This window comes from Salvelinus alpinus, chromosome 14, assembly GCF_045679555.1.
Source record: "Salvelinus alpinus chromosome 14, SLU_Salpinus.1, whole genome shotgun sequence".
NCBI classification, from domain to species: Eukaryota; Metazoa; Chordata; class Actinopteri; order Salmoniformes; family Salmonidae; genus Salvelinus; species Salvelinus alpinus.
In genome coordinates, this window is record NC_092099.1 from 25235624 (window position 1) to 25256379 (window position 20756).

General features: G+C 43.3%; 1 protein-coding gene across 7 annotated transcripts in view; it reads left to right on the forward strand.

The window, feature by feature from the left end:
- arhgef7a (Rho guanine nucleotide exchange factor (GEF) 7a) overlaps window positions 1-20756 on the forward strand; it is a 182335-nt gene that overhangs the window by 32714 nt on the left and 128865 nt on the right. For 4 of the 7 annotated variants that reach the window (XR_011667779.1, XR_011667778.1, XR_011667781.1 and 1 more), the window contains exons 20-23: window positions 2837-2939; window positions 4799-4853; window positions 5017-5140; window positions 10599-10695. Coding sequence is in view for 3 of the 7 variants with exons in the window: in XM_071340993.1 (XP_071197094.1) it covers window positions 2837-2939; window positions 4799-4853; window positions 5017-5139 (281 nt within the window). In the remaining 4 variants the exon portion in view is untranslated. Of the gene's footprint in view, window positions 1-2836; window positions 2940-4798; window positions 4854-5016; window positions 7575-10598; window positions 10696-20756 lie in introns of those variants that run through there. The other 3 variants (XM_071340993.1, XM_071340995.1, XM_071340994.1) reach the window with 1 other exon arrangement.

Sequence of the window (20756 nt, forward strand, 5' to 3'; positions counted from 1 at the left end):
TTTTGGATTGTCCTCTCTGTGTGAAAATCTCCCTGTTGCCTTGATCACTCTCCCCTGTTTTTTTGTGCCTCCTCTCTTTCCGTAGTTATGAGGTAGCTTGTGTCAGGTAGTGTCTGATCATTTTTCCTTGAATGTACCCCCTTCCTATGTTTAGCCCTGACGTGTTGGAAACCCTGTGAAGGGGGGGGGGGGGGGGTTGTTATGACAGAGAGAGTTTGTGGAGGTTGTTGGGGGGGGGGGGGGGGGTTGCAGGTAGGGAGCGATGGGGACTCTGTGTCTGATATTCAGATGTGATTCAGGAAGGAGTGTATTCTATTGACCATATTCTCTATCTTAACTCCTGTTCCCACATATATAACAGTAGCATGCAAATGTCATGGTGACCTTTGACATTTCCTTATGACATCCAATTAATTCATTATATCTTTTTGGTATTACTATGACTGTCTTATGGCTCTTACCACTGTTTCAGTACCCACTGCTGTATTTTACACACAGGACACAGCATGCCAAGCAAATACAGCATCATCAGTAGTATTTCTAGTATATAGGTATTAATAGGATATTGTATAGGATATGAGATGCCTGTTCTACTATTTCTAAACAGCATGTATGGTTCATTCCCAGGGTGACGATTTCAACTCTTAGCCTCAGATTTTCCCCCATTACGAGATGCACTACAATATTCCTTCAACAGCTAAAAAAAACGATATATTCTCAAAAGCCATGGGGTTGTCTTTAGCAAGCATTCTGGACCTCACTGAGACCGAGCGTCAGACTTGAGTATTTAGTATTTAGAGTTTGTATCAACAAATCTACTGCCTACAAGCCAACATGGAAGTGTGTTTTTAGAAACCCCAACGAATTAGTCAAGGTAACCATTGCTCATACTACTCAAAGGACGACGAAATTAGAGTTCTATGGATTAAATGAAACAGCCTCTGTGTTCTAGGACACAAATCTGTGTTTAAAACTCAACTGCCGGCAGCGTCCTGTAGGACCAGGTTATTCCTGATCACATGACCAGTAAAAACTCCAGGCCCTAAGCAGAGGCTCACAGTCTTCAATGCCAGTGTCATCAAACCTGGCAGGTCCAGTCTCTGTGTCCCAGTAGGAAACCTTTGTTTCAAACAACACCAATATCCTCTACCACACATCCTTGCTCTTCATGCGCTAATAGAGATTTCTGTGAGAAAGTATTTCCTGGTATCACATTACAAATCCCTATTTTACTGTCCACTTCAAATCAGTCCTCTCTCCCCGCTGTTATTGTTACAATATATGGAATATACTGGTTTGTGTTATTTATATATTTATAAAAATTATTTGTTTATTGTCCTTAAATTATTTTGTATAACGTATGTGATTTTAAAATTATTTTATTTCACTGTGTATGTAAATGTTTACAACTGATTTGGTGAACTTAGTCGATCTCTCTCTCTCTCTCTCTCTCTCTCTCTCTCTCTCTCTCTCTCTCTCTCTCTCTCTCTCTCTCTTGATGAAATGGTATCACTAAAGTTTAGTTTACACTGGATATTGAGCGTGGGTTGTTGGGATACATTTTTGCACGATCTCTGTGGCAGAGCATTGAAATGTGTTCAATATGAACAGTTCTGTTTCTGTACACCCCCCCCCCCCCATTACTGGCCTACTACCCCCAGTGTGTGTGTGTATGACATTATACTGTATGGTGTGTCCTAGTTATCATGCTTGCCATAGATATGAAATGTGCCTGTACAGTACAGCTCATCCATTGTGTAAATCTACCATTTCAGTGTTCAGAAAGAGAAACCTAGTCTTGCGGGAGCAGTCATGTGTGATACTTATTCATCAAGACAGGTGGACATGAACAAAAAAATAATGGACAAGTGTCTCTTTTGTACATAGTGGATGCAAATGGAAGACAATAAGAAGCCAAACAGTTGTTATATGAGTATTTGAGCTAAAAATAGGACTGTCCTCATATTTTGTGTTCTACTTTGTGACTGCGGTTTAAAAAATAAAAAAAAACGAAAACAGAGGCAGGGGGACTGCGATGTCCAACTGTGTCCTCTGTGCTTTCCAATGCTGTATATGACCTGTCCCACACCTGTGATCAAAATGTCTTACCTATTGACCTACCTACAAACGGCACCTACAGAGTATTTGTTATATATATACAGATTGACGTATATGACAAGAGTTCCCAAACGCTGTATCATTGAGTTTTGAATAAATCTGTCATTTGTTAGCTGTTGGTATTTTGGGTGTTTTGTCAGAAGCACGCTTTATTTCACTGTGTTGGATGTCACTGTCAACAAGGCTCCAGGCTGAACCATTGGAACAGAAAATGTGAGAACAAAATGGTGTCTTTTCTCTCATGAATATACGCTTGATGTTACCTTGTTGTTTTTGGTCTGCAACAGAGAGCGGTGTGGTGAGGTAAAACCAATGAGGGGTGAACGGATCAGGATGATCTGGATGTAGTGTGCCTCTCTCTTTTCTTCCTTCTGCTCTTCCTCTCCAACATGGCTCCTCTGCCTCCTCTGTCGTTGTGTCTCGTGGTTCTGTGTATGCCTAACTAACCCACAGCTTCTCCACCGTCTCCTGTGTTTGTGTCCTGTTGTGTCTATTTTGCTTCCGATACCATGTAGCCGATCACAAATCAGCACCAATCAGGAACTCAATCACTTATGTTAGATAAACTGTGTGTAGACGTTGCCCTTGGCTTAAGCACAGATCTAGGATCAGGTTACAGAGTTAGGATCCCACAATTCTAACCTCAGCCATTAGGGGTTGGAAGTCCAAACTGACCTTGGATCAGCATATCTAGCGTGTTGTGTTGTGTTTGGAACAGGGGCGATGCGGAGGGACACAGGGCTGCAAGTCATCATCCCTGGAGAGGAGAAGATCATTGTGGAGGAGACCACGAGCAACGGACAGACTGTAGTCGGAGAGAAGTAAGACCTCCACCTTCCATCCTCCTTCTCTTCTCCCCCTTGTTCTTCCTCCTCCTAATCCCTACTTCCTCCCACACTTCCTCCCCTCCTCTTCATTTTGGTCAGGGATGAGTATCTTGGTAACCCCTGACAGTTTCTGTCGTCATGTGCTGGAGGAAATTCCCAAATGAAAGTGGGATGGTGTTTTCATAAGAATGCCTCTGTTTCTGAACGAATAAGTACTAGTTAGTATGTAGACTAGTGCAGTACTGTCTGCATACATACAGTGTCTTCAGAAAATATTCAGACCCCTTGACTTTTTCCACATTTTGTTACGTTACAGCCTTATTCTAAATTCTTAATTATTATTTTTTTCTTTCTTTACCCATAACGACAAAGCAAAAACAGATTTTTTGACATTTTTGCTAATTTATTAAATATAAAAAACTGAAATCACACTTACATAAGTATTCAGACCCTTTACTCAGTACTTTGTTGAAGAACCTTTGGCAGCGATTACAGCCTCGACTTCTTGGATATGATACTACAAGCTTGGCACACCTGTATTTGGGGAGTTTCTCCCATTCTTCTCTGCAGATCCTCTCAAGCTCTGTCAGGTTGGATGGGTAGCGTCGCTGCACAGCTATTTTTAGGTCTCTCCAGAGATGTTCGATTGTGTTCAAGTCCGGGGTATGGCTGGGCCATTCAAGGACATTCAGAGACTTGTCCCGAAGCCACTCTTGCGTTGTCTTGGCGGTGTGCTTAGGGTCATTGTCCTGTTGGAAGGTGAACCTTTGCCCCAGTCTGAGGTCCTGACTGCTCTGGAGCAGGTTTTCATCAAGGATTTCTCTGTACTTTGCTTCGTTCATATTTGCCTCGATCCTGACTAGTCTCCCAGTCCCTGCTGCTGAAAAACATCCACACAGCATGATGCTGCCACCACCATGCTTCCCCGTAGGGATGGTGCCAGGTTTCCTCCAGACGTGATGCTTGGCTTTGAGGCCAAAGAGTTCAATCTTGGTTACATCAGGCCAGAGAATCTTGTTTCTCATGGTCTGAGAGTGTTTAGGTGCCTTTTAGTGAGGAGTGGCTTCTGTCTGGCCACTCTACCATAAAGGCCTGATTGGTGGAGTGCTGCAGAGATGGCTGTTCTTCTGGAAAGTTCTCCCATCTCCACAGAGGAACTCTAGAGCTCTGTCAGAGTGACCATCAGGTTCTTGGTCACCTCCCTGACCAAGGCCGTTCTCCCTCGATTGCTCAGTTTGGCCGGGCGGCCAGCTCTAGGAAGAGTCTTGGTGGTTCCAAACTTCTTCCATTTAAGAATGATGGAGGCTACTGTGTTCTTGGACCTTCAATGCTGCAGACATTTTTTCGTACCCTTCCCCAGATCTGTGCCTCGACACAATCCTGTCTCGGAGCTCTACGGAGAATTCCTTTGACCTCATGGCTTGGTTTTTGCTCTGACATCCACTGTCAACTGTGGGACCTCATATAGACAGGTGTGTGCCTTTCCAAATTCTGTCCAGTCAATTGAATTTACCACAGGTGGACTCCAAGTTGTAGAAACATCTCAAGGATGATCAATGGAAACAGGATGCACCTGAGCTCAGTTTCGAGTCTCATAGCAAAAGGTCTGAATACTTATTGAAATACTGTATTTCTCTTTTAAAAAATGTAATGAATTTGACTGTTTTCGCTTTGTCATTATGGGGTATTGTGTGTAGATTGCTAAAAAAGTACATATTTGATACGTTACAGCCTTATTCTAAAATGTAACAAAATGTGGAAAAAGTCAAGGGGTCTAAATACTTTCCGAAGACCCTGTATATAGTCATGTATTTGCCTCTAGGATGGTATTAACCATGTTTGTTGTGTTGAAGGAGCCTCGAGGATGTAGTGTACGCCCTGAGGGACGAGGTACAGGAGCTCAAACAGGTGAATGTCCGCTCTGTGTCACCATCCCACTGGCTTATAACGGGCATATGACAGCTCATGACCGCGTACGACACCTGACATTACACTGTTATGACGGATGAAGTAGTAAAACTACAACCGAATGCTTGTGGCATATTCAAACTCACCTTTGACCCCTCAACAGGACAATAAGAAGATGAAGAGGTCACTGGAGGAGGAGCAGAGGGCACGGAAAGATCTGGAGAAAGTGGTCAGGAGGGTCTTAAAGACTATGACCGACCCCACCTGGGACGAGACTAACTTATGAGGTGTGTGTGTGTGTGTGTGTGTGTGTGTGTGTGTGTGTGTGTGTGTGTGTGTGTGTGTGTGTGTGTGTGTGTGTGTGTGTGTGTGTGTGTGTGTGTGTGTGTGTGTGTGTGTGTGTGTGTGTGTGTAGTGTGTGGGTAGTGTGTGTGTGGGTAGTGTGGGTAGTGTGTGTGTGTGTGGGTAGTGTGTGATGGAGAAACGTGTGTGAATGACTGTTTGCTTGCGGAAACGTGGTTGTGTGTGTGTGTGTGTAGAACTAGGACCCTGAGTTTTCCCCGGTCAGGTCACATGGCTAGGAAAAAGTTGTGGCTCCACCTATAACAATGAGGAACGTCTGTGGATCTCTCCCTAAACCAACATGGACCTGGAGTCTTCCCTCTCTCCCTCCCTCCGTCTCTGTTTACAAATGATACTCAGCAAAGCATTACAGCTCTAATGGTACTGTACAAAAACAACTCCTCATTCACCTCTTCTCTACTGTTATTTAATTACTATGAAATCTATCCATTTTAATGTCTTATATTTCCATTGTCTTGTGGTCTTCTGTGTAAGGACTTGTAGCGGCCTGCCTTGTGGTTGGGCCTTGTGTTGTCATTGACCGGTGGGTCAGAAGGGATTTGTACAGAAATGGACTGGCTGGTGTTGGTACTGACTGGTATTGGTACCTTCTGGCATTGGTACTGACTGGTATTGATATTGATATTGGTACTGACTGGTATTGATATTGGTATTGGTACTGACTGGTATTTATATTGGTATTGGTACTGACTGGTATTGATATTGGTACTGACTGGTATTGATATTGATATTGGTACTGACTGGTATTGATATTGATATTGGTACTGACTGGTATTGATAATGATATTGGTACTGACTGGTATTTATATTGGTATTGCGACCGACTGATATTGATATTGGTACTGACTGGTATTGATATTGGTACTGACTGGTATTTATATTGGTATTGGTACTGACTGGTATTTATATTGGTATTGGTACTGACTGGTATTGATATTGGTACTGACTGGTATTTATATTGGTATTGGTACTGACTGGTATTTATATTGGTATTGGTACTGACTGGTATTGATATTGGTACTGACTGGTATTGATATTGATATTGGTACTGACTGGTATTGATATTGATATTGGTACTGACTGGTATTGATATTGGTACTGACTGGTATTGATATTGATATTGCTACTGACTGGTATTGATATTGATATTGCTACTGACTGGTATTGATATTGGTACTGACTGGTATTGATAATGATATTGGTACTGACTGGTATTTATATTGGTATTGGTACTGACTGGTATTGATATTGATATTGGTACTGACTGGTATTGGTATTGGTACTGACTGGTATTGATAATTATATTTGTACTGACTGGTATTGATATTGGTATTGGTACTGACTGGTATTTATATTGGTATTGGTACTGACTGGTATTTATATTGGTATTGGTACTGACTGGTATTGATATTGATATTGGTACTGACTGGTTTTTATATTGGTATTGGTACTGACTGGTATTTATATTGGTATTGGTACTGACTGGTATTGATATTGATATTGGTACTGACTGGTATTGATATTGGTATTGGTACTGACTGGTATTTATATTGGTATTGGTACTGACTGGTATTGATATTGATATTGGTACTGACTAGTATTGATATTGATATTGCTACTGACTGGTATTGATATTGGTACTGACTGGTATTGGTATTGGTACTGACTGGTATTGATATTGGTACTGACTGGTATTGGTATTGGTACTGACTGGTATTGATCATGATATTGGTAGTGACTGGTATTTATATTGGTATTGGTACTGACTGGTATTGATATTGATATTGATATTGGTATTGGCATTGACTGTTATTGATATTGATATTGGTACTGGCTGGTATTGATATTGGTATTGGTACTGACTGGTATTGATATTGGTATTGGTACTGACTGGTATTGATATTGGTATTGGTACTGGCTGGTATTGAAATTGGTACTGAATGGTATTGATATTGGTACTGACTGGTATTGGTACCTTCTGGTATTGGTACTGCCTGTTATTGATATTGATACCGGCTGGTATTGATATTGGTACTGACTGGTATTGATATTGATATTGGTACTGGCTGGTATTGATATTGGTATTGACTGGTATTGATATTGGTATTGGTACTGACTGGTATTGGTATTGGTACTGGCTGGTATTGATATTGATATTGGTACTGACTGGTATTGATATTGGTATTAATACTGGCTGGTATTGATATTGGTATTAATACTGGCTGGTATTGATATTGATATTAATACTGGCTGGTATTGGTACTGACTGGTATTGGTACTGACTGGTACTGGTACGCTTTGATGTAAATATGAACATTGCTGAGGTATGAAATAAAATGTGTTTTTAGCGACTCCAAACCTCGTCCTTGTACTGCAGAAAGACTGATGATGACGATGATGATGATGAATTGGATTTACGTAGCGCTTTCCAGGTGCTCAAAGCACTTTACATTCATACCTCATCTACCACCAATGTGCAACACCCACCTAGGTGATGCCACGCTAGCCGCTCTGCAGCAGAAAGCTCACCGTACATCCGCTACTATCCGTCTGTGTACTGTATCTCTAACTAGTGTCAGTGTCTCATAGCCTCTCTGTCACCCAGCTTATCATGAGTCACCAAGCAGGTAATGAACCAGGGTGATGCTTCAGGACCACATGTAGTATGCATGCATCCCAAGTGGCACTCTGGGCTCTAGTCAAAAGTAGTGCACTATAAAAGGAATAGGGTGCCATTTGAGACGTAATCATCTCTGATAAACACAAGCTAACATGTCTGAGTACAGGCTGGGTGCTAGGGGCCTCTAGGAGATCTGATCATGTTCTGTAGGGGGGCTGTAGTCTGCCTGAAAGGTAAGGATGACATTTGAAAGGGGAGATCAGGACATGACATTCTACAGGTATTTATGAGGCAACGTGATATGAAGGCTTGGGAGCAGGATGATAACAACAACCAGGATGGTGATCCAAAGGAAGGGAGGTTGGTTCTCTCTCTCTCTCACACACTCACACACACACACACACACACACACACACACACACACACACACACACACACACACACACACACACTGCCAACAATTTAAGCAGGGAAGCATGGGGTGATGAAGATATCTTCTCCTTTCTCTCACTCCTTTGGCAAGTAAGTTGTGTGTGTGATTATATCCCACCTTATCGATGTGACAAGCCTATCAAAGACCTTTGTGTGGTCTGACTCTCCTGCTTTGGTTTCTAAAGGAAAAGGCTCTAATTCTGCTGGTGTCGCCTCAAAGGCTCAAATGTCATCCTTTATCAACGTACCGCCATCACCTTGTTCCCTGATTGGTACTGGCTAAAGTCACACTTTATCTTCTGTTTAACTATACCTGCATAAATACAAAGGAACATAAAACCTAGATTTTTCCACTGTAACACCCAGATCTAACACCCAGATTGATGCTAGCCAGGACAGGTTTACTTTCTATTCTACACTGAGCAAAAATATAAACGCAAACGGCAAAAATTTCAGAGTTACAGTTCATATAAGGAAATCAGTCAATTGAAATAAATGAATTAGGCCCTAATCTATGGATTTCACATGATTAGGAATACAGATATGCATCTGTTGATGACAGATACCATAAAAAAAAGGTAAGGGCGTGGATCAGAAAACCAGTCAGTATCTGGTGCGACCACCATTTGCCTACGGCAGCACAACACATCTCCTTCGCATAGAGTTGATCGGGCTGTTGATTGTGGCCTTCGGAATGCTGTCCGTCTCCTCTTCAATGGCTGTATGAAGTTGCTGGATATTGGCGGGAACTGGAACACACTGTCGTACACGTCGATCCATAGCATCCCAAACATGCTCAATAGGTGACATGTCTGAGTATGCAGGCCATGGAAGAACTAAGACATTTTCAGCTTCCAGGAATTCTGTAAAGATCCTTGCGACATGGGGCCTTGGATTATCATTCTGAAACATGAGGTGATGGCGGTGGATGAATGGCACGACAATGGACCTCAGGATCTCGTCAAGGTATCTCTGTGCGTTCAGATTGTCGTTAATTAAATGCAATTGTGTTCGTTGTACATAGCTTATACCTGCCTGCCCATACCATAACCCATCTTCCACCATGGGGCACTCTGTTCACAACATTGACATCAGCAACCCGCTCTCCCACACGCCACCATACACACTGTCTGCCATCTGCCCGGTACAGTTGTCACCGGGATTCATCCGTGAAGAGCACACTTCTCCAGCGTTCCATCGATGGTGAGCATTTGCCCACTGACGTCGGTTACGATGTCTAACTGCAGTCAGGTCAAGACTCTGGTGAGCACGCAGAAATTCTTTGGTTATGCAAACCCATAGTTCTATCAGCTGTTCGGGTGGCTGGTCTCACAGGTGAAGAACCCGGATGTGGAGGTCCTGGGCTGGCGGTCTGCGTTTGTGAGGCTGGTTGGACGTACTGCCAAATTCTCTAAAACGACATTGGAGGTAGAGAAATGGTACTGGTACGCTTTTGATGGTAGAGAAATGGACATTAACTTATCTGGCAACAGCTCTGGTGGACGTTCCTGCAGTCAGCATGCCAATTGCACGCTCCCTCAAAACTTGATACATCTGTGGCATTGTGTTCTGTGACAAAATTGCACATTTTAAAGTGGCCTTTTATTGTCCCAGTACAAGGTGCACCTGTGTATTGATGATGCTGTTTAATCAGCTTCTTGATATGCCACACCTGTCAGGTGGATGGATTATCTTGGCAAAGGAGAAATGCTCACTAACAGGGATGTAAACAAATTTGTGCATAACATTTGAGAGAAATAAGCTTTATGTGCGTATGAAGAATTTCGGGGATCTTTTATTTCAGCTCACTTTACATGTTGAATTTATATTTTTGTTCAGTGTATTTACAGTTTACACATTGGAAGAAACTTTGAAGAAGAAATTGTCTTAGTCCCATTGTTCATCTTTGACCTGGCATAGTCCTCTCTCTCTCTCTCTCCTTTCTTTCTCATTTTCTTTATTTTTCTTCTTTCTTTCTTTCTTTCTTTCTTTCTTTCTTTCTTTCTTTCTTTCTTTCTTTTTCTCTGTTTCCCTCTGCTTTCTTAGAGAGAGAGTGACAGCTTGTCACTGACAGGGCCACAATGTGCCCTTGACTATTGTAGAGTTCTGTTAAAGCATCAAGGTGTCTCTCGCTCACGTCTTCTTTCTTTCTTTTTCTCTATTTTCAAAGCTGTAAATCAATCAGCTATGGGAACACACACACTTTCCTCTCCTCTCTGTCTATTCAACGGCCAGTGATCATTTAGAGTTGACATGTATTGTGAAGAACTGAGCTGCTCTTTCTTATTCTCTCCTCCTTTCTCTTTCAACTGTCTGTCATTCATGTCCAGGCCAATATACACACACCAAAAAGAAGAAAGCGAAGAAACGGAAGGATAAATTGATGGATGGAAGGATAAGCGAAAGACACTATCCTTCTCTTTAAAGGTTTGTTATTGTACAGGAGACTGTCTTCTCTTCCCAGTCATTTCTACTCTGTGTTTTTTAGTCTGAAAGCCCATCCACGAGCTCCCTTTGTCAAGGAAAGCAATAAGGCCCCATTGAATGGCTCTGAATGGGGCCTGCCATCCTTAGAGGCTGCGGCCAGTCCACTTCTATTCTTTAGCCTCCTATCTAATTGGAGCTGAAATGAAATGGAGGTTTCTTTATGAAAATAGCCTTTGTTTGGCCTGCATCGCTGGTAATTCATAAACAATAAGCTGGGAGGCCATTGTGGGGATAATAATACATGCAGTCTGCTGGAGACGCAGCGAAGGCAGCAGAACACTGGTGGAGAGTATATAAGGATAGGAAGAGAAGAAGAGCAATGGGAAAGAGATGGCAGAGAAATTCTAGGAGTGACATGAAATATGGGGAAAGGAGTGACAGGTGAAGATGGGGACAGAGAGAGGGATGGGCAGTGAGTGAGTGCCTCTGGGCAGACATTGACTCAGTCAGGAGTTGAGAGGAGAGAGGACTGAAAGATTTTGGGGGAATGCAGTAGGATAACGGTGCAGTACTAGATGATATAAAGTGTGGAGCAGAGAGAGGAAATGGGGAAGACGGTGTGTGGCTGGATTAGAGGAGGAGGGTGGAGGAGTCGGCATAACAGAAGGACAGATTTGACTCAGAAAGCTCAATGGATTACAGATTTGTGAGCTGGTGGTTTGTCACTACTTGCTGGCAGTTACATTCTCTCTCTGCCTCTCTCTCTATGCCATTTCTCTCTCTCTCCAGCTCAACTTTAGGGCAGAGTAAGCTCTGTGGCTGAGTGTAGTCTGTCAGAGCAAACTGAGAGGGCAAAAGGGAGAGGCAGGAGAGCTGATGAGGTGCTTGTAACTGGACCTGCTTCTCCTTGCTTTGGAATGTGACTCCCTCAATTCAAGAAGCTTCAATGACTCAATCACTGATGGGATACTTCTCTCACTAAGAATATCAGGTGGAATTAAATCTGACAAAGACTCTTTGATTGAAATGGGAGTGCAGCAATGGGAGCGGAGCTTCCACATTCTCCAGGTATGTCTCTATTTCCCCCGTGGTATTTAGTGGTCCCTGCACCTGGGGATGTGCTTTCAGTTTATTAGATCTGCGTACTTTAGTTACAGAGAATTTTCACTCTACGTTTTCTCCCTGGATGCAGAGAGGAGAAGAGTCTTTTTGAAAGTGTTGTGCAGCTGAAAGAAATAGAGCGACACCAGTGACTTTACCTTTCATTACTGGAGGAGAGGAGAGGAGAGGAGAGGAGAGGAGAGGAGAGGAGAGGAGAGGAGGAGAGGGGAGGGGAGGGGAGGGGAGGGGAGGGGGGGAGGGGAGGGGAGAGGAGGAGAGGAGAGGAGAGGGGAGAGGAGGGGAGAGAGGAGGGGAGAGGAGAGGAGAGGAGAGGAGAGGAGAGGAGGGGAGGGGAGAGGAGAGGAGAGGAGAGGAGAGGAGAGGAGAGGAGAGGAGAGGAGAGGAGAGGAGAGGAGAGGAGAGGAGGGGAGGGGAGGGGAAAGGAAAGGAACATATTGCGGTCCAGAATAAAGAGTTCTAAGGATTCTACCTGTAAGTGACATGTGACATCTGAGTATGTCTTTAAACAGCTAGTGTGTGTGTGATGAAGTTAGATCAAATGTTATCTTATCTGCATTTGTACATGTCACATCCTAATGGTTATGATTAGGACTTGAGGAGGGTGCACCGATCCTAGATTTGTATCTGAAGCCATTCATGTAGTAACACTGATATCTTGGCACTAGATGGCAGTGTTGGTCAATAAATTAAATCCATAGGATTCAATATAAAACCTTCTCCGAGTGTAGAATGAGTGTTGTAAATTCAACCACTAGGTGGCAATCAAACCACACAAATATCCTGTTGGTGCCTCCTTGCTACATAGCGTGTGTGTTTATTTGAACGCAGCTGACTGCTTAGTAGCAGTCAGTAGGAATGGTTGGCAGGTTTGAAAATGTGTGTTTGTGCCTAGAAGCATGTGTGCATGACAGCGGTCAGTAGAAGTGGTTGGCACAGGGAGGCTGGTAATCAGGCAGTGGGCAAACGGGGTGGCAGCAGTCCGAGACGTTTGTGGGAGATTATCCCAAAATGATCCCTAGAATTATCCCCAGAATAACAGCCGGAGAGAGAGGCCTTGTCCGTGGATGGGGATGGAGGGAGGAGGGGGTGAGAGAGGGAAAGTCAGATGGAGGGGTGTGTGTGTGTGTGTGTGTGTGTGTGTGTGTGTGTGTGTGTGTGTGTGTGTGTGTGTGTGTAATGAGCCTGGCAGTGTTGGTACATTGGAGTAATGAACCATGTTAATCCAAACCAAACAGCAATTAGCAGCAGATTTGACTAACACTGGAGATACAGTTAGACTCTCATAAAGGGACAGAGCACCCAAGCTACCTGTGTGTGTGGTTGTGTTTGGTTGTGCGTGTTTGTGTGTGTTGAATATAATATGTGAGCCACAAACACTGACCTGTTTACTGAACACTTACAGAACACTTATCATGGAGTTGTTATATTCCACTTATCCCTCCAAGAAGGCCTCCAACACACACACCACAGGAGGCTGGTGAGGGGAGGACGGCTCATAATAATGTCTGGAACGGCGCAAATGGAATGGCATCAAACACCTGGAAACCATCTATTTGGTCCATTTGATACCATTCCACCTATTCCGCTCCAGCCATTACTACAAGCCCATCCTCCCCAATTAAGGTGTCACCAACCTCCTGTGACACATCCACACACATGTACACACACACACCCCCTAGCTGAGAATACTAAATGTGTTCTCTATTCATGTCATAAACGTCTCTCCAACAGTGTAAGCTGTAGTTACCGGGTTACGGTGTGTGTATGTGTGTATTCATCTCTTCTGTGTGTGGTTGAGTGCATGCTGTCCATGTGAACCCCAGTGTGGGATAATTTGGGCACTTGTACCCCTATGGTTCTACCACCCCACCCTCTTCCACACGCACCCCACCTTTTAGTACACACAGTCCCATTTTCATGCCTACAAAATCCTCCTAACAACTATGTTTGCAGCACAATTAGAGTGAGGGGGGGGGGGGGGGGGAAGAGGAGAAAACAGTGGAGGGGAAGAATGACAAACCTGTGAGAAGTGTATTATAATTAGAGACAGAAAAAGATTGTCTAGAGCGAGTGGGGTAGTGATGGATGGAGACAGAGGGAGGGAGAAAGGGAGGGAGGGCGCAGAGGGTTAAGTGGACCTTTCTGGGTGCTGTGACTTCCTGCAGGTCCTTCCTCTTTCCTGGCCTGCTCTTCATAAGGGGAGTGAGGTTGGGAGGGAGGGATGGCTGGAGAGAGGGATGTAGGGAAGGAGAGGCTAAACTGTCTGGGTCAAAGTGAGAGAGGAGACGAGGATAGTTCACCTAAAACCCCTGGCTTACTGAGCACAATGGAGGCAAGACACCACACACACACACAGATACACACACACTGCGGCAGGGTTATGGCAACGTCCCAGCGGGCTATGAACTTCCCTGAAGGCGTTGCCATGGAGATGCCGTGAGTCGCTGACCCCCAGCACCTTGTTTCCCGCCGCTGGCTCATTGAAAGACTTGATTGACAGGTGTCCAAATGTCAGACACACAGACAGACCGGGGTCCAGCCAATATATTGTACACATACACTTACTAGGTGTGTGCGTGTGTGCGCATGTTTAAAAAGCTCCTACCTTATTGTGAACCATTTTTCTGCATGGAAGTCAGTGACGTTACATTACAGTACTATAATTATAGTAATTCAACATAATGGAGACCCCTGCACCTACACACACAGGAACATTACATTTTGTATGAATTAGACCACTAGAGTAGGGAAGGGCAGCAGAATAGAATAAGAATTTAATTTAGCCCCACATTCCAATTCCAACTAGAATTGACCCAGTACCTTATTGTACCTGCATGGACAGTATTAATCTTGCGAGGTATTGGCAGTGGCACAAAAGACCGGCCTTTTTGTTTGTGTGTGTGTGTGCTCCTTTGTGTCGCCCCCCCCCCCATTCTCTTTTACCATCCTCACCCTTCTCTCTCTTATCTCCATTAGTGCCAAACCCCTCCATGTCCTATTGACAGGACACACATAGAGGTGTGTGTGTGTTATCGGGGGTGACGTGAGTGAGATCTGCTGAGTTAGTGATCCAGGACGATAATATTGTTAGCCTGTGTGCGTGCATGTGTGCGTGTGTGGTTTACTAAAGTGCTAACTCCTCTTTTTTTCCCAAGATTTTGTATGTAGATTTTTTTGTAGAGAACATTATTTATAATAAATATGACATTGAAATTTACTGTACATAAATGGCTCCTCTTGAACACCCACTCCTTGCCATCATTACGGCCAGCTAACGCCAGCCATTCAGAAAAAACAGACCCTGCAATTTGCGTTGACATTTGAATGATAGTCAGGTTGTGTTTGTCAGGGGTGTTTGTATTCTCAGTGGATGTAGCAAATATGTGTTAAGAGTGGCTGGAGAGACAGTGGGTGTGGATCTCACTCTCTGCCTCTCAATTCAACTCAAAGGGCCTTATTGGCATGGGAAACATGTTTACATTGCCAAAGCAAGTGAAGTAGATAATTAACTAAATGGAAATAAATCATCAAAAATGAACAGTAAACATTATGCTCACAAAGGTTTCAAAATAATAGAGACATTTCAAATGTTATATTATAGCTATGTACAGTGTTGTAACAATGTGCAAACAGTTGTAGTACGAAAGGGAAAATAAATAGACAGATAAATAGAGTTTGGATTCACAATGGTGTTTGTGCTTCACTGGTTGCCCATTTCTTGTGGCAACAGGTCACAAATCTTGCTGCTGTGATGGCACACTGTGGTATTTCACCTAATAGATATAGGAGTTTATCAAATTCTTTGTGGGTCTGTATAATCTGAAATGTGTCATGAATTTGTCAGGAGGTTAGGAAGTGCAGCTCAGTTTCCACCTCATTTTGTGGGAAGTGTGCACATAGCCTGTCTTCTCTTGAGAGACAGTTCTGCCTACGGCGGCCTCTCTCAATGGCAAAGCTATTCTCACTGAGTCTGTATATAGTCGAAGTGTTCCTTAATTGTTGGTCAGTCACAGTGGTAGGTATTCTGCCACTGTGTACTCTCTGTTTAGGACCAAATAGCATTCCATTTTTTGGTTAGTTCTTTCCAATGTGTCAAGTACTGTGAATGTGTCATTGATTGGTAAGATCTGGCTAATCACCACGACTCATAAACTCACCAGCTGTATAATGTCAGCTGGCCCTTCTACACTACACACCTCTCATTTTTCTCTTTCGCTCACTCTCTCGCTCTCTCCCTCTCGCTCTCTCTCTGTCTCTATCTCTCTCTGTCTCTCGCTCCCTCACTCTCTCTGGTTAAAAGAGTAATTGCATTGTTGTTTACTACAAACGGCTTCACAGTAAGCAACACGTGTGCACACACACACACACACACACACACACACACACACACACACACACACACACACACACACACACACACACACACACACACACACACACACACACACACACACACACACACACACACACACACACACACACACACACTAATATTTGGGTAGTACTGGTCATGTGTTTAAATGAGCTCTCCTCTTGTCCTCCTCTCAGCTAGAAGTGCTGCTCGCTCCCAGCGCTCACTGAGAGAGAAATGTACCCTATGGGTGACCCTAGCCAAGTGTATGTATGTGATGACTAAAATGCCCTCTCCAATGAGCAACTCTCACACTCATGCAATATTTCACATCCCTGTTCCAACTGTTGTATTGTAGTAGTAGTAGTGGTAGTAGTAGTGGTAGTAACACTCTTTGGATAGTTCATCTGGAGATGCTACAAGACTACCAGTAACATTTCAACTAACTACTTACCCTAACCCTTACCCTAACCCTTACCCTAACCCTTACCCTAATCCTAACCCTTACCCTAACCCTTACCCTAACCCTAACCCTAACCCTTACCCTAACCCTTACCCTAATCCTAACCCTTACCCTAACCCTTACCCTAATCCTTATCCTAACCCTTACCCTAACCCTTACCCTAATCCTTATCCTAACCCTTATCCTAACCCTTATTCTAAACTTAACCCTAACCCTAACTACTTACCCTAACCCTTACCCTAACCCTTATCCTAACCCTTATCCTAACCCTTATCCTAACCCTTATTCTAAACTTAACCCTAACCCTTATTCTAAACTTAACCCTAACCCTTATCCTAACCCTTATTCTAAACTTAACCCTAACCCTAACTACTTACCCTAACCCTTATCCTAACCCTTATTCTAAACTTAACCCTAACCCTTATTCTAAACTTAACCCTAACCCTTATCCTAACCCTTATTCTACACTTAACCCTAACCTTAACCTTTACCCTAACCCTTATCTTAACCCTTATTCTAAACTTAACCCTAACCCTTACCCTAACCCTAACCCTTACCCTAACACTTATCCTAACCCTTATTCTAAACTTAACCCTAACCCCTAACCTTTAACAAGCAGTTGCTTATCAACAGATAGTTTGTTGATAGTATGACCATCTGTAAAGCCTCTACAGATGGAAAATCCAAATAAAGTGTGACCATTTGATTTGTTTTTATTTATATCCCCAAAATGCCTAAATATATTTTTAATTCTGCAAATATTGACACATCTGTATGTTTAAATCATATTTCAAATGTATAAAATGTATAATCTAATAATAATACTGTAGGTCTAATGTAATGCAGATTTGAACCACAAGTGTGTTAAAACATGCAGTTTCTGGTCTGAGATGTTGGTGGCGCTGTTGCTATTTGGTGGAGCCTGTTGGGCCCATACAGCACAGCATTACATTAGGCTGCATTATCTAAACACTCAACAAACTTAAATTAAATTTGTGAGTTTTTCCCCCGTCCAGATTCTGTCGTTTGATTGGTCCGTAGTGGGATCCCATTCTCTCCTTATTGTTAGTGCAGATGTGGCGGTATCCATTGGTCCTCATCCACTCACAAATTGAATCAGAATCAAATTGACCTTTTAAGAAAATATACGCAGCATGCTCTTCACCAGATATGTATGAGTGTATGCATGCAGAGAGAGAGAGAGAGAGAGTGTGTGTGTGTGTGTGTGTGTGTGTGTGTGTGTGTGTGTGTGTGTGTGTGTGTGTGTGTGTGTGTGTGTGTGTGTGTGTGTGTGTGTGTGTGTGTGTGTGTGTGTGTGTGTGTGTGTGTGTGTGTGTGTGTGTGCGAGAGAGAGAGTGTGTGAGAGAGAGAGAGAGCTTGCTCTGAAGTGGAAGGCAGCATCTCCATGTTAAGCCAGGAATAGACCAATTAGTGTGTATTGGGGTTAGCAACAGAGCAGGCAGCCATGTGAATGTGTCATTGATTGGTAAGATCTGGCTAATCACCACGACTCATAAACTCACCAGCTTTATAATGTCAGCTGGGCCTTCTACACTACACACCTCTCATTTTTTACTCTCTCACTCCATTCATTAATTCCTTCCTTTCTGTTTATTTTCCCATCTGTCTCCTCAGTCTTCTCTCTCTTCCTTCCCTTCTTTTCATTTCGATCCCCTCTTCTCTATTTCTTCCTTCCTTTCGTCGTCTCTCTTTTTCGTCTTCAATGATGAGTTGAGATGCAGCAGGAGAAGGAAACACAAGCCCATGATGATGACTTCCTCCGTTACACTAAAGTAGTTAACGTTGCCACATTGAAGGAGTGTCAAAAAGGAGAGGGAGAGAAAGTGGTGTGTGTGTGTATTTATGTTTGTGGAAGTTAATGTTTATCATATATTGCGATGTGCATATTCTTCCATCTAGCTTCACTCATAAGAAGTCCTCATCCTAAACAGCTGTGATAGAAGCCATGATGGTAGGAACAGAGTGAGGGAACAGGGAAGCTAACTTACAGCTGAGTACTGGCTCACGGCACCTCCTCATTGGTCATTTATTTCTCCTTCTCCCTCTCCTCCCTTTTAAACGCAAATCAAATTAGTGGGCTTAAACCTCTCTGTGGTGTAATAGGTATTAGTTATCATATTAATTAGCATCAGATTGACAGCATGGCAGACAGCTGGGGGCACGTGTGTGTGTGTGTGTGTGTGTGTGTGTGTGTGTGTGTGTGTGTGTGTGTGTGTGTGTGTGTGTGTGTGTGTGTGTGTGTGTGTGTGTGTGTGTGTGTGTGTGTGTGTGTGTGTGTGTGTGTGTGTGTGTGTGTGTGTGTGTGTGTGTGTGTGTGTGAGAGGTGAGGGGAGTTACAGGGCAGACACACCAGTATTTGATTTGTTGTGTTGCTAATGTGACACTGATTATACAGGTCATGGTAAAACAAAGCTGTGCCTCGGCTATGCTAATACAGACGCTGAGATGGCAAGGTTGTCACACGCACTGTTAAGGACACGCATACACACACAACAAACCAAACAAACACGGGGAGAGCTTTTTTATTTTAAGTGAAAAACTGTTGCCATGGAGAGGAGAGGTTAGGGTATTTGACCTATCTTATAATGCTGCCTCTTGTCCCCAGAGCTGTAATTTCATGAGAAAATGTGTGTGTTCCAAGAGAATTTATTGATCTCTATGTTTATGAGCAGATAAATGCAGTAGTGATGGTTGAGGTGGAGGGTTATTTGGATGTGCTCAATCCATTGTGTTTATCTAGTCTGCTGTTGATGCGGGGAGAACTGGGGCTCTTTCTCTCTCAGCGGGGCATCTTTTTTGTCTGGGTTGTGTGTGTGTGTGTGTGTGTGTGTGTGTGTGTGTGTGTGTGTGTGTGTGTGTGTGTGTGTGTGTGTCTTTGTGTGTGTCTGTTGTGGGCAAGGCTTGAGCAAGGTGCAATAGGCAGTCTGCAGTATAAAGAGGTGTGCGTGATCAGACTGAATCTTTCAGACTTGCTATATACTGAACTCAACATAACCCTGGTTAGCGTTCTGAGGTAGGGCTACTTGCTACCGTATATACTGAACTCAATACTACCCTGTTAACATTCTGAGGTAGGGCAACATGGTATATACTGAACTCAATACTACCCTGGTAACATTCTGAGATAGGGCTACATGGTATATACTGAACTCAACACAGCCCTGGTTAGTGTTCTGAGGTAGGGCTATAGTGTGAAGCAGTGGCGATTTTAGCATGTAAATCTTGGTGGGGCAAAAAAGAAACATGTTTTGATGCATGCCAGCAAAGCCACTACACAACACAACACTAAACAATACATTAATTGCACACTAGCGGTGACAAATGGTGCCCACAAACTGTTAGGGCCTACATAAAGCTTTCCCAACACCTTACCACCGCTACACGTGGCTATTAGCGGAGCCTTGTCTGGCAGCGAAACAGTTAATTCAGCCTCATTTATTGCCTTTTAAAAAAACATAGCTGATATGGCTGACTTGTTTAAACAAATGTGGTTTCTACTGACAATTGAGATGTACAAACTATGGCATAAGGGGACGACTGTCACGCCCTGACCTTAGTTTTCTATATTTTCTGTATTATTTTGGTCAGGTCAGGGTGTGACGAGGGTCGGTATGTGTGTGTTTGTCTTGTCTAGGGTTTTTGTTTATCTATGGGGATTTTGTATGTCTAGGTAATGTAGGTTTATGGTGGCCTGAATTGGTTCCCAATCAGAGGCAGCTGTTTATCGTTGTCTCTGATTGGGGATCCTATTTAGGTTGCCATTTTCCATTTAGGTTTTGTGGGTAGTTATCTATGTGGAGTTGCTTACTTTGTTAGTTTGTTCAGTGTTCTTCCGTTATTAAAAGAAGAATCTATTCATATCATGCTGCGCCTTGGTCTCCTCAAACGACGGATGTGACAACGACGAGCCGATGAGGCAATCCGTAATTTCGATTTAGACATAAATGGTCGAGCTAGGATGGATAGTATAACTATTTGTTCTGCGCTTTTGAAATGCGCTTTTGAAATGTACAGCAACATAATTCAGAACATGGGCCGTTCTTACTGTATTCTCCCTGTTCACCAAGTCAGAACCGTAGGATAAATAAAGGGGGCGTATAAGCA